This window comes from Corapipo altera, unplaced genomic scaffold (assembly GCF_003945725.1).
Source record: "Corapipo altera isolate COAL_440 unplaced genomic scaffold, ASM394572v1 301, whole genome shotgun sequence".
Lineage (NCBI taxonomy): Eukaryota > Metazoa > Chordata > Aves > Passeriformes > Pipridae > Corapipo > Corapipo altera.
The window spans coordinates 1,433,190-1,445,795 of record NW_020884926.1 but is presented as its reverse complement, the minus strand read 5'-3'; the positions used below and the strand labels follow the sequence as shown (position 1 = coordinate 1,445,795).

The 12,606-nt window shown below is 43.6% G+C and overlaps 1 protein-coding gene across 4 annotated transcripts in view; it reads right to left on the bottom strand.

Annotated features, from left to right (window-relative positions):
- The window catches only part of LOC113954097 (cyclin-dependent kinase 11B), a 14,126-nt gene extending 2,289 nt beyond the window's left edge, over nt 1-11,837 (bottom strand). Inside the window, exons 1-18 of one of the 4 annotated variants that reach the window (XM_027658026.1) lie at nt 11,659-11,837; nt 10,517-10,647; nt 9,903-10,018; nt 9,460-9,584; nt 8,732-8,870; nt 8,032-8,162; nt 6,776-6,898; nt 5,554-5,652; nt 5,310-5,441; nt 4,514-4,579; nt 3,836-4,011; nt 3,196-3,286; nt 2,826-2,947; nt 2,400-2,505; nt 1,723-1,844; nt 1,412-1,519; nt 593-709; nt 216-364 (exon numbers count right to left, since the gene is read on the bottom strand). In XM_027658026.1, the coding sequence (XP_027513827.1) occupies nt 216-364; nt 593-709; nt 1,412-1,519; nt 1,723-1,844; nt 2,400-2,505; nt 2,826-2,947; nt 3,196-3,286; nt 3,836-4,011; nt 4,514-4,579; nt 5,310-5,441; nt 5,554-5,652; nt 6,776-6,898; nt 8,032-8,162; nt 8,732-8,870; nt 9,460-9,584; nt 9,903-10,018; nt 10,517-10,627 (2,033 nt within the window). In that variant the 5' untranslated portion in view covers nt 10,628-10,647; nt 11,659-11,837. The remainder of the gene's footprint in view (nt 1-215; nt 365-592; nt 710-1,411; nt 1,520-1,722; nt 1,845-2,399; nt 2,506-2,825; nt 2,948-3,195; nt 3,287-3,835; nt 4,012-4,513; nt 4,580-5,309; nt 5,442-5,553; nt 5,653-6,775; nt 6,899-8,031; nt 8,163-8,731; nt 8,871-9,459; nt 9,585-9,902; nt 10,019-10,516; nt 10,648-11,658) is intronic. The other 3 variants (XM_027658028.1, XM_027658027.1, XM_027658029.1) reach the window with 3 other exon arrangements.
- Between the last annotated feature and the right edge of the window lie 769 nt (nt 11,838-12,606).

The window sequence follows — 12,606 nt, the reverse complement described above, 5'->3', positions numbered from 1 at the left end:
GTACTGGGTTTAATTCTATAAATTGGTTATAATTCCATGACTGGGTATTGGTTTTAATTCTATAAATTGCTTACAATTCTATGACTGGGTATTGGGTACAGTTCTACTAATTGGTTATAATTCAGCCTGGGGCTGACTGTTTCCAACCTTTCACAACCCAGGAACAAGCTCCACTGCCCACCCACTCCCCAGGAGCCCCTGGAAGCTGCACTCACTTGTTCATGAGGTCGAAGCCCTGGTCGGAGAGCAGAGCCCCGAATCTCTTGCGCAGGTTGTTGTAGGGGTACTCTGTGAAGGTCATTTTCTTCACTGCTGGAAGCTCGTTGTACCCAGGCCAGATTTTTTCACTTGGAGTACCCAGATCCTATAAATTAAAGTATCTCCTTAATAAACTCAAGAGTGCAACCCTTTACTTAGGATTTGGGAAGTAGCCAAAGAAAACAGACAACACACAGATCGTGGTTTTGGTCTACTCTGAGTAATGAGCCTTTTATTAAGGCTGAATCTCTGTCACAGAGCAACATGCACTTTTAGTTCCTTACTACTCATCTCTAAAACCAGTCAGAATCCAAAAATCGTTAAAAAAAATTACCTTAAAAACTTTGTTGATCTGGTCAATCTCTGACTTCCCTGGGAACAGCGGCTTCTGCGTCAGCAGCTCCCCAAAGATACACCCCACTGACCACATGTCTATGGCTGTGGAATATTCCTGGAAAGAAGGAAAATAAAATTATGCCTTATAAAATCTGTGACATACTTTCACTGTTGAGGGAGGGGGGGGTTTGTGGTTTGGGGGTTTTATTTGTTTTGGAGGTTTTTTTAAGGATTCTACACTCTGACCAGAACACACACACAATCATTCCCACACCCCAGGCCCAGGTCTCAACTGTATTTATTTAAAGGTTGTAATTCCTGTGAATTATGAGCAATAGCCATGTACACAAATACTTCAGGATAAAAGTCTCCACACTGATGCCTCTCTTTTCCAAGCACAAACAAAGCAGCACAGCTGATAAAGCAGGATTTTTTTCTGGCATGGTTCTTGTCACTGAAGCCCTGCAAAACCCGACTGATTTCACCCAGATTTCACTTAATCAACAGGGAACATTGCCAGGACCTTGTTCTGCTCTCAGGTGTCACAGATTTTAGATTAGTTTAAGAAAAAAAAATTAAAATCCCAACTGCCAGTTTGCCCAAATCCATGAGAAGTCCAACAGCACTGACCACATCATCATTCCAAAGGAGGAAAACCCTCTGTCTGGGGATGATGGAAGATTTTTAGCTGTGTTTTTAGGAGGAATAATATTGAATATTCAGAATTTCCAGCTCTGAATCAACACAAAGAACCAAGCATGCTCATCCTTTGTTCATGATTTATAAAATACAGTCAGGCTGAAGGGGAGGAACCAACCTTGGCTCCAAGCAGCAGCTCTGGAGCCCTGTACCACAGAGTCACCACCACGGGGGTGTAGGGCTTCAGGGGAGACCCATATTCCCGGGCTAACCCAAAATCTCCAACCTAGAAGAAAAATAAATGGCAATTAGAAACATTTCCAGCACTGGCCATTCACTGTCAGTGCCTTTCTGGCCACTGTGTGGCTTCAGCCTTCAGAAACATCCACACACAACACACAGTTCTCAGCTCTTGCCAGAACTATGACACAGTGTAATCCTGCAGCACAAACTCTTCCCCAAGTGTGCTATTTTCCATGGAATTCTTACTTTTAAAATGCCTGAATGACTGAGCAGCAGGTTGGAGGTTTTCAGGTCTCTGTGCAGGATCCAGTTGTCATGAAGGTGTTTGACCCCTCGCAGTAACTGAATCATCAAGGTTTTCACTTCGCCTGGAACGACAAAAAGAAGCCAAATGCATTTATGAGAATAAATCTGCCTTTCATTTTTGTTTCATCTGGAGAACAGGGAAGGGGGCAGGAAGGGGTGTCGAGTTAAAAGCACAGTATAACTTGTACAATAAAAACATGTCACAGTACAAGAGCAGTTAAACCCAGAGAGCTGCCAATAAGGCAAAATTCATTTGGGTAGCTGGAATGCACCCAAATTATGCTCAGAAATTACTGCCTCTCATAGGAAGCAGCCAAAATTCAAGCCCAGTGTTACTTTTCAGTGTAGCACAGGGGAAATTCCCTCAGTTCCCCCTCTGAACACCTCCACACTGGATTCATCAGCCAAACATCACCAGGAGTATCAGCACTCCCATCCAATCCTTATTTGTGCCAGTTTTTACAGCACTAACAGAAAATGCAGGGAATGCTCTGTTCCAAGGAACATGGGACATTCCAGAGCACCACATGTGCTTGTACAAAGCCATTCCCTGACGTCAGAACTGCCATTTGTGTGGGCCAGTTTGGAGGATTTCAGGAGACTGGGGCAAACAGTACCTGGCAGAAAGGGCTGTTTCATTGTTTCCATCAGGCTCTTGAGGTCGTGTTCTACATAATTCATGACAATATAGATTTTATCCATATTACTGCCCACAACGATTTCCTACAACACAGAAACAGGCCGTCAAAACCAGCACGTGGTGTTTAAAAAGCACCCAAAAATCAATGTTTTAAATTGATCCCGGCAAGAGGATGGAGGCTGCCACTGGTAAAATCCATGGAAAATGTATTCTTCTATTAAAAAACCACCTTATTTTTGCAAAACATCAGGTTATGGAGACAGTAATGCCTATACAGTCTTATGAGGAGCACACAACTGCCCATGAGCTCTGCAAGGATTGCTAACATCTTATAAGGCATTTAAAAGTTGAGGCAATATTTCAAGAACAGAAATACTTGTGACATAGAAGATTGTAGCCTTACTCTGACAGTGACAATGTTCAGATGCTGAGCTTTCAGAATAGTATTTATTTCCCTCAGAGAAGTAATGGGAAAGCCTTCCTTCTCCTTTTCCATCTTCAGTCGCTTCAGAGCCACAATTTCATCTGCAAAGAAAACACATTTCCCATCACACAGCTAATTAATACACATTAAGGGGTCTCCCAGTGTTCTGTCACCGATTTGTTTAGTATTTAATTTACTGTGCTATGTTTTGCCTCGACAATGACCTGCTTGCTGGTAAAGAAGTGTTTTAAACAGATTTTGTTCCTCAATGAAAAATGCAGAACCATAATTTGCACACAAGTGCAGCCCTCAAATCCCCTGAAGGGAACAGGAGAGCACTGATACCAACCAGTCTTCTTGTCCTTTGCTCTGTACACCACCCCATATGTTCCTTCCTCAATCCTGTTCAAACACTGGAATTCCTCCACGCTGCGACATCCCTGAAAAAAATACAGGGACAACATTTACTCCTCCAGCATCTGGGGGAGGGTTTTGCTTGGGTTTTTTAAAAAGGCACCCAGCAAACTTCAGCAACTTCACAGCTTAGATTTACCAAGAGAATTCATCATTATGGCTACACCATCTTTGGGGGTTATTTTTTACAGGATTTCTAATGGAATCCTGGACAGAGTCTGTGTTTCAGCAGATTAACTAAATTATTACAAAATTATTAACTAAATTATTTCATTAAATCTTCACTCCTTCACTTTTGCACAGAATAATCTGAAATTTCTGCCACAATGGCAAAGGCAGGAACTCAGCACCTTACACTGATATCTTTCACATAATTCAATTATTAAAAATCTGCTTTTTATTCATATTTCTCCACTTTGCTGTTGGCTACATAAAGAATAACCACCCATCAGACTCCTGTTCACCATAACAGAACTCCTCTCTCACAGGGACCTATTTTCAGGTAGCAATACCAAGGTAACAGAGCATCAATTATATTATGACATTCTTATCTATATTTAAAAGTCCTCCCCTACCTGAAGTGCAGGAAGGTACTTGGGAAGCTCCTGTTTCAGTTCAATGGGAGAGGAAGCTGGGGAGTCAGGAATATAGTCCCCTTCTGTCATGGCATTGGAATGAGGGGATCCCTCCCCTACCTCCTCCTCCTCCACTTCACTTCCCGCTGAATCTCGGTCGAACCTCGACTCTGTAACTTTAAAAGTCAGAATCAGTGGTGGAAAGAGGAGCTGTCTGGAATAATTACATTCAGATTGAGCCAAATGAGGGGAGTTAGACACTGATCACTGCTGAGAAGCCCAATCTCTCCTCTTTGCAGAGGTGATGCTTTCAAGGACTCATTTACAGCCATGGACACACAATTTCCAGTGTCAGAAAAATAAAAACTTTACACTGGAATGAAGGAGAAAACTGAGCCAGGATATCTCACTCTGATTTTTGAGGAGAGGACAGGACAAGAGGCCCAAAATGAAAAAGAAGGAAACATCAGCTCATTAGACAAGGATCTGATTGCCTCTAAGCCTTGGAACAGATTTCAAGGAATTTCTGATTCTGACACAAGAATGGCCGTAAAATGCCAAGTATATGATGCCTTAGAATGGTGGCAAAACTGCAACAAGAACTAAATTTAAAATATTTAAAGTATTTGTAGAAATAGACTGATTTGGCTGCGAAAACAGTCGGGATTTGCACTGTACCAACTGGGATGTGGTTTCCATTCTCCCGCTCCTCCTCTTCACTCATTTCCTCTTCGCTCACCTCTTCTGCAAAACAGAATCGAGTTCAGCTGAATCCACCCCACGTTCCTGCAGCACCTCGGGAGGCAAATCACTGCTGAGATGCTTTTCCACCTCACCTCTGCACTGCCTCTTACTGACCAAGCACTCCTGCTTCACTTGGACAGCAAATGCTTCCAAGAGGGAACGCAGTTCTTACCAGTGATCTGGGCATTTGGGGATGGATTATGAATATTTGCTTATTAATTGTAACTGATTTTAAAGAAAAATACCCAGCCTGTTGTGCCTTTCCAGTAATGACCAGAATGCCTGTATGCAGACTTCTTTACTGCATTTTTGGTATCATGTTCATTTACTTGTACTGGGATGAAGAATAAATCTGAAACTTGCAACTGAAAATAATTCGAAATCACAGAAACATTCGTATTTCACCACCCCCCAAAGAAGTGCAGAACTGTTCTCTGCAGAATATTTGATGTGTTAGAAGAGCACTTAATCTGTTAGCCTTACACCAGTTAGGAAGACAAAAATGGCTTTCAGGTTTCTCATCTGGCTTCTTAGATGAAGAATTGGTATTACCTCTATACAAAAGGATAGAAAATGACTTGTACTTGGTTTTTTTCTTTCTAGTTATCTTGACCTGTGAGGTCTCAGCCTACCCTAGACTAAGAGAAAAGGAAAATGTTCAAATAAAACAGCACAGAATGAGAAACAAAGTCATCACAGCCCCTTGTGGGCCCTGCTTTGTGCTGCTCACCTGCTGATTGCTCAGACACTTCCTCAGAATTGCTTCCTGTCTCCTCCTCCTCCTCCTCTTCTTCCTCTCCTTCCTCCTCAGAACCTTCACTGCTGGACTCTTCTTCCTCCTCTTCTGAGCCTGATCCTGATTCTGTTGAGGAATAATCAAACACAGAACTAAGCAGGGACACACCAATGACAGTGTTTCCTCAGCAGAAAAATTAATTACACTTGTACAATTCATTACATCTGCATTTAATCACCTGAGGAAGACTCTGCTGAGCTGGTTTTTCTCTCACTGTCACTGATGTCTTGCAAGTCAGAAAGAGGATCTCTCTCTTCTGGTTTCTCTTCTTTCACTGCTGAAACCACAAAAATTAAGAACAGGGTGCTGACTGAGCATCAGTTTAACACTCTGAACACCCAGGTAAGTGCTGCACTTTCAGCTGGCATTAAATCAGTGCTGAACATTCTGTATTGGAAAAACAAAATCATTCCATGCTCTGCTCAGTGACAAACAGCTTTTCTGAACTGCAGTGGTGCAGGATCAGCTGCCAAAAATATGGAATATTGGCCTTTTGGTTTTTAAACATGATATAATCCTGAAATTAATTAAAAAAAAAAAAAGGAAAAAAAAAGGGGAAAAACACCCTGGTAACAAGGAGTGTCCCTAATGTGTGTCCAGATGTGGTGACTGTCAGGGCTCACTGTGCAGACTCTGCTCACCATGACATAGCCCATGTCAATCACTGATGGTTCATTAGGCAGGAGTTTCCAAGGACTTGCTGCCTCCACCTGGAATTCCAGCTGATTCCATTCTGAAATCAGCTTGTTTTGAATGGACACACTTATTTTCACAGCTGCACATGTTAACAGGGCAGACACAGAGCTTTTCTTCTTCAAACAAAGACATTTTTATGTCAATTGTGCAAATTTTCTACCCCTAGTTAGAACCTTCCAGGCACAGGAAGGACCATTTTCTGACTTAGAAATCAAAATTCCCCATCTAACCAGAACACTGCCTTATGCATTTATTTGCTTCTACAAGATGACAATATCAGTGATGTTTAAACTACACTGATCCCTGCAAGGTAAGTTGTTAAGGTAGCTTAGCTCCTAATAAAACAAATCCATCCTTTTTCCATCTGCAAGGGAATTAAACTACCAGATTTTAAAAATTCAGTCAGCTGCTTCTTTCACCACTGAATGAAGTCACTCGCTTTGGAACTTTTTAAACTACTCCTCCTACTGCTAAAAAAGGAAAGATTCATTCCATTTGTCACTTGGCACAATTCCTGCAAAAACCAGCATTGCTTCAGAAACCAGTACAAGTGCTTATGAATGTTCCAGGGTCGTGCCACCGTGGCTGAGGTGGGTTTTTAACTGAGTACCTGGGATATATGTTTGACACTAAAAGTTAAACACTACCCCAGCCCAGCTCCTGCTGCCCCCAAGGCAAAGACATTGTAGAGTGGCAGGTTCTACCTGGTTTCCTGCTCTCTCCTTGCTCAAGCTTCTCTCTCTGCTGGCGTAAAGGGCTGCGACTCCAGGGTCTCATTTTTACTTTGTCTCCATATTCTTCCCTCACTGTTCTATGGTGAGCAGAAACTAGGGAAAACAAAACCACAAGAAATTGTTACACCTCCCTGCCCTGCTGAGAATATTCCTGCCTGCCACAGTCACCTGCTTGGAATGCTTTTCATTTTTCCTTACAAACTAAAGGGTAATGGGGAGGAGCAGAGTCTAACTCTGTGTGGGAGAATAAAGGACTGTGATTTACCTCAAATAAAATAATATGGGTTTGTGCTACTTAGAGAAAGCTGCTGCCACGCTTGGAAAACAGAAGCAAGATGCCCTGCATGTTGCACAGTAAACACCCTGACACTAAGGCATCAATGCCAGAGAAAGAAGTGGAAGATTTGCAAAAGAATGAAACCAGCTGAGGTTTAGAAGGAGCTGACAGAACATTTAGAGCAATAAAACCAATTAAATGAAAGGCTCTGTAGATTGAGCACTGCCAGCACAAAGCCAAGCACAAAAAGGAGCTGTTTGGTACGAGCTGAGCTAGAAAGCAAAGCAAAAATATGGTTTTTTAATGCTACTCTTGAACAATCTTTGTCACTTGTTTACAGCAATAGGCTCTGATTTTTACCTCTGAAAGCTGAGACAAACAGATTCTTCAGCCAAAAATGATCTGAACTTAAGACTGCAAGCACCTGACATGCTGAGCAAAGTGAGGTTCATGTGTAGAAGTTCAACTGCTCAGTTACCACATCTTCCCCACCTGACTCCCACTACCACATCCTCCATGGGTGAAATACTTACATGACCTCTCCCTCCCTTTGCAATTTATTTCCCCAAAATCCTTAAAACACTGAATTCTGAGCTTTCAGTTTCTATCAAACTGTGTTAGACTCTGATGGATACACACAGAAACACAGTGTCACTGACAGAAATCTTGTTTCTACAGGAAACCAGACTGACACAGAGGCAAAGTCTCACTGACTAATCAACCTGCCAGGATGTTTAAGGCTATAACTTTATAACCTTGTTTTATCTCCCCTTGCAGAACCTGCATTTCCTTTTCCCTCTCACATAAAAGGCCTCCCCCTGCTTTAATTTTTTTTAAATTCTGGCACTGCCCTAAGTAAAGGAAGTTTTCTATCCCTCCATTCCACCACTGAGTCAGCAGGGAGTGAAGTGATGGTGAGTAGGAAGAACATTTCTGCAGAGCCAGTCACCTTCTCTCCTGGCTTCCCGCTCCTTCCGCCTCTCCTCCGCTCGCCTCTCCCGCTCCTTCTGCTCCCGTTGTTCCTTCTGCTGCTCCCGGATTTTCCTCTCCCTTTCTCTCTCCAGTTGCTCCAGACGGTCTCTGGAAAATAATTATTGTTTGTTACCAATTCAGCCCACTAAGGGAGGGAAAGCTGGTTTGCTGTAACGAACCACTGAGCTCAGTTTCATTATCAGCAGCACCACTTGTTCACCAGGCAAAAAAAAGATGGAGCTTCTCAGCTGATCCTTTAAAAAATGTGTTTCAAAGACCATGAGTTCTGCACCCCTAGCAGGATTTCAACAGAAATTAAGCAAGTTCAGGTCATTAATCCCCTAATGTGCAAATCCAGTTTGCACCTTTTTCCCCCCCCCCCCAGAATAATTTAGGTTGGAAAAGACCTCCAAGGTCATCAAGTCCAACCTTTCGATTACGGTGAAACACCAGCAGTGAATTCACCTCGGAATGTCCCTTGCAATGAAGCACTTAAAAAGTAATTAAAGCCAAGAACCCATTCCATGGACACCACATTCCCAGGAATACTGGCACCGGGCAAGTTTTCCCTCTGGATTTTTTTTTGTCCTTTCAGAGCAATGGTTAGAGATAGATTAGAGGAGGCAGCTGTTCATGTGTGTGCTGGGTGGCCACAGGGGAGGCAGGGATAGCTGTACCTCTCCCTCCTGGAATGCTCCCTTGCCATCTCTCTCCGTTTCTGTCTCTCCCATTCACGACGGGCTTTATCCTGCTCTTCTCTATGTCTCTTCCTACGCTCATGCTCCCGTTCTTTCTCTTTCACTCTGGCATGTTTCCCTAAACAAACAAAAGTTAATTTTGGAGTGTTACTAGTCAGAGTAGTCAGTGCTCCCATTTTTACCAAGCAAAACTAGAGAGGATGAAACCTATGGGAACCTATTTCCATGTTCTCTGTCATTTTCTCAGTGGGAAAATCCTGTTCTGAAAGGGGGGTCGGAGAATCCAAAGATTAGAAGATCTTGCACAAATACTTGCATTAAAGTAGAAAACGGCTGTTAGTAGCAGGAAGACAACGTGAATGTTTCTGGAAAGGGTATGGTTTTCCTTTGCAGACAGGTTAAAAAGATCAGAGTTCAGCCCACTCACTCAGTGAAGCCAGGAGGAAGCTTATCAGACTGGAAGGAGTAAAACTGAACTCAGTGTCCCTGTCCCAAAGTGATTCCTGTCCTCTCAACCACAGTTATATCCCTGTCATTGCCATAAGGGCACTAAACATAGGCAAAGAAATAATAAAAGTTTAAATTCCTTTGTCTTATCCACCTTTCTTTAGTCTGTACTTATTGTTATTCACTCTATATAGAGCCTACTTGGTTTCCCTTTGGGAAGCTCCCAGAAACCAGAAGCTTCCAAGTGCAGCAATAACCACCTTCTGCAGAGTGACTTCGGTGCCTGCGTTTCTCTTTCCTCTTCTCATCTTTCCTATGGTGGGTTTTTTCTTTCCGGGACATTTGCTGGGGTGGTTTTATAGCCAAGGAATCATCTTCTTCTCCCCTAAAACACAGCACACAAATAAACTCAGGGAGGTGACAGGTACTGTCAGACTGTGAGTTATTTCCTCTTTTCCCCATTTGGAAAAGATCCCTGGTTTTATTATTTTATGTTCAAGTTGATTTCCATAATAGCCCTGAACCAAAACTGGAACACAACACACTGTTAAGCCTCAACCACTGCTTCAAAAAGTTACCCTGGAGTTGGCCCATCTGCACGCTAAAAAATTAGAATTTTCCCTTCAGATATTTTAAATCCTCTGCCTAAAAGTTCACTTCAGTAACTCTTTCTCAGGTAACAAGGTGATTTTCTCATTCTTACCTGTCTTCCATGGAGTCTTCCCTCCTGTAAGGTGAGTTTCTGATGGTTATTTCCATGCGATGGTCTCTCAGCTCCCCCTCTTCAAGAGAATCCCGCTTGGAATCCCTGTCATCTGACTGATGGGAACACAGGGAAGGGAAAAAGGCAATTAATCTCTGTGTCACAGAATGAAAAAAAAATTGAATATTACTTAAGTCTTCCACTGCTGGCTCAAAATCCATCCCCAGCTGCTCACCTCCACTCATCTATAAACCACATCCATACTGTAACCAGGCAAATGCAGTTGGACTGCAACTAAAGCTGAACTGCTTTAATTCAACATAATTAACACTGATTGCATTAACTATTACATGGGCTTTTTTTCCCAGAAGAATTATTTTCTACATAGCTGTACAAATAGTAACATAAAAGTTACTCCAATTCATTTTAATCCCATCGTTCTATACTTTTCTATACTCTTCTATTCTCTGAAAGGCTCTTCCTTGAACTGCAACTTCCAGTTAATCACATCAATTTATTTACCTTTTCTGACCAAAAACTACGAACAAAGCACAGAATAAAATGTAAGGCCAATGAAAATGCAGTTTTCCAGTAATACAGGCACCGGTTCTTACATTTTTCATACGTTTTATCTCTGCCTTCTCCTCTTGCTCCTTCCTTCGCTTCTTCTCCTGGAGAATTTCATCTAAAGTTTTCACTTTCCAAGAATCCTTTTCATCACCCATTTGAGTTGAAAAAACAAAGTCTGAAAAAGAAGGAGACGTCAACAAAACCCACACAAACCACACAGTCCAGCACAGATAAATCTATTTTACACTGATTATTTTTTTTTTGCAGTGCAAACACTCGATGTTCCACCTTCGAGCAAAGCCAAGTGGGGGTTGACTTGTGCTGAACCAAAACCACCTGTTTTAAACCCAGAAAGTTTAAACCCAGAAGAAGAAACACAGAGTTGCTGGAGAGCACAAAAAACGTGGTTTGTGGCTATGGTTTGGTGTCACGTTCTTCAACAATCTCAGACCTGGGGCAGGGGGGGATTAACAAAGCTTGGGACTAAAGGATGTGCCAGTGGACACAAAGGAAGAATTTATGGGACAGAACTGCCAAGATAAGGAAAAAACTTACAAACCAAACTCAGTAGCTGAAATCAGCTCTGAGAGAGTAAAAGGTAGTAAAAATAACAAGTAATTCTAATTTGGCAGGGGGAAAAGCAACAACCAAGTCAGAGACCACTGAGCCGAGAAACCCACCGACCCAAACCAGAGACTGAACATGGCCATAATTAGCACGAGAAGTGAGAGAATCCTCAAGCAGCACAAGAGAGAATACTAATTTACAAGAGAACTGTGCGACTCATAGCAAATAAACGCTAATTCCTTTGGTTGCTACGATGCCTAAACAGCACAAGTTGTGGTAGCTGTGGGGCTCGGTTTATGGAACAGCACCGGGCTCGGAAATAAATAATCAATGTGCCAATCGAGCGTGTCATTACTGGCCTGTCTTAGAGCGGGGAATGGACCCGATTTTTGCGGAAAACACCGCAGAATAAACAAACCCCCGGGGGGTTCAGGGCCGGGGCCGGGGGGGTCCAACAGGCCCTCACGGAGCCGTGTCACCCACGGGTGTGGCCGCTGCCCTGTCCCCCTCAGCCCCCCCGGTGCTCCCGGTCCCCCTCAGCCCCACAGGACCCCCCAGACCTCCCCGTGTCCCCCCCCGTCCCCTCAGGGTCCCCTCGGGGCCCCCCGGTCCCACTCACCGCCGCCGCCACCGGGCACTGCGACCAGCGCGGCTCTAACGCGTCACTTCCGTGCCGGGCGCGGCGATGACGCCCGGGAAGTAATTAACCAAAAAAAATATTAAAAAATCGCTAATGAGACGTTAATTGAGCGGTTCCTGCAGCGGCAGTGCGGTGATTAACTGCCCAGCTCTGCCCGTGGGTACTGACCCGGCACACAGAGGCGGGAGGGCAGGCGCCGTCACCGCAGGCGTCCGTTAATTACCAGTAAACAGGTTAAATTTCGAATAAAGAGCGATTTCAAACAAGTCACATGAGGGGAACGGCCAGCACAACAATATCGATGCAGCGTGAGGGAGAAGCGACGTGAACTGAGCGCAAACGCAGCGGTTCTAAATAGGGGAGTTCCTGAGGGGGAGCCACAGGAATGGGCTGAAGGCAGCGCAGGGAAACTCATTATGTGCCCCCCCTTAATTATGAATCCCTCGCTTCGGCTGGGAAACGGTGACATTTGGGACACAGTAACACCTTACAGTTACGTTTAAATTTAAATTCACGTTTAAAGGAATTCACATTCAGGGTGCTGTTCCTCTGTATTTGACAGACGTAAAGCAAATAACCCTCGTCCTCATCGCTGCCTGGGTGTGGCCGTGAGAAATGAAGTGAAAGAAACCCTAAAAATGTCCCAAAAGAAGATTTTTTCCGGCAGAAATGGAACTGCTGCCATCACAAACCGGGGGCCGACACTCGCCGTGGATTCTTAACAAAGAGAAAAAAAATGCTCCTTGTTTACACAGCCAGCAAAGGAGATTTACTGGTATGACTGTGGAGGAAGGAAAGGCCTTAAAAGCAGGCAGTCGAGAGGTGGGTTTGTTTAATCTAATAAAAACAGAGGGCAGAGAAAGGCACCCAAGGTCAACAAACCCCAAGGAGAACAGGATTGTTGTGCTGCCACTCAGGCGTTAAAAT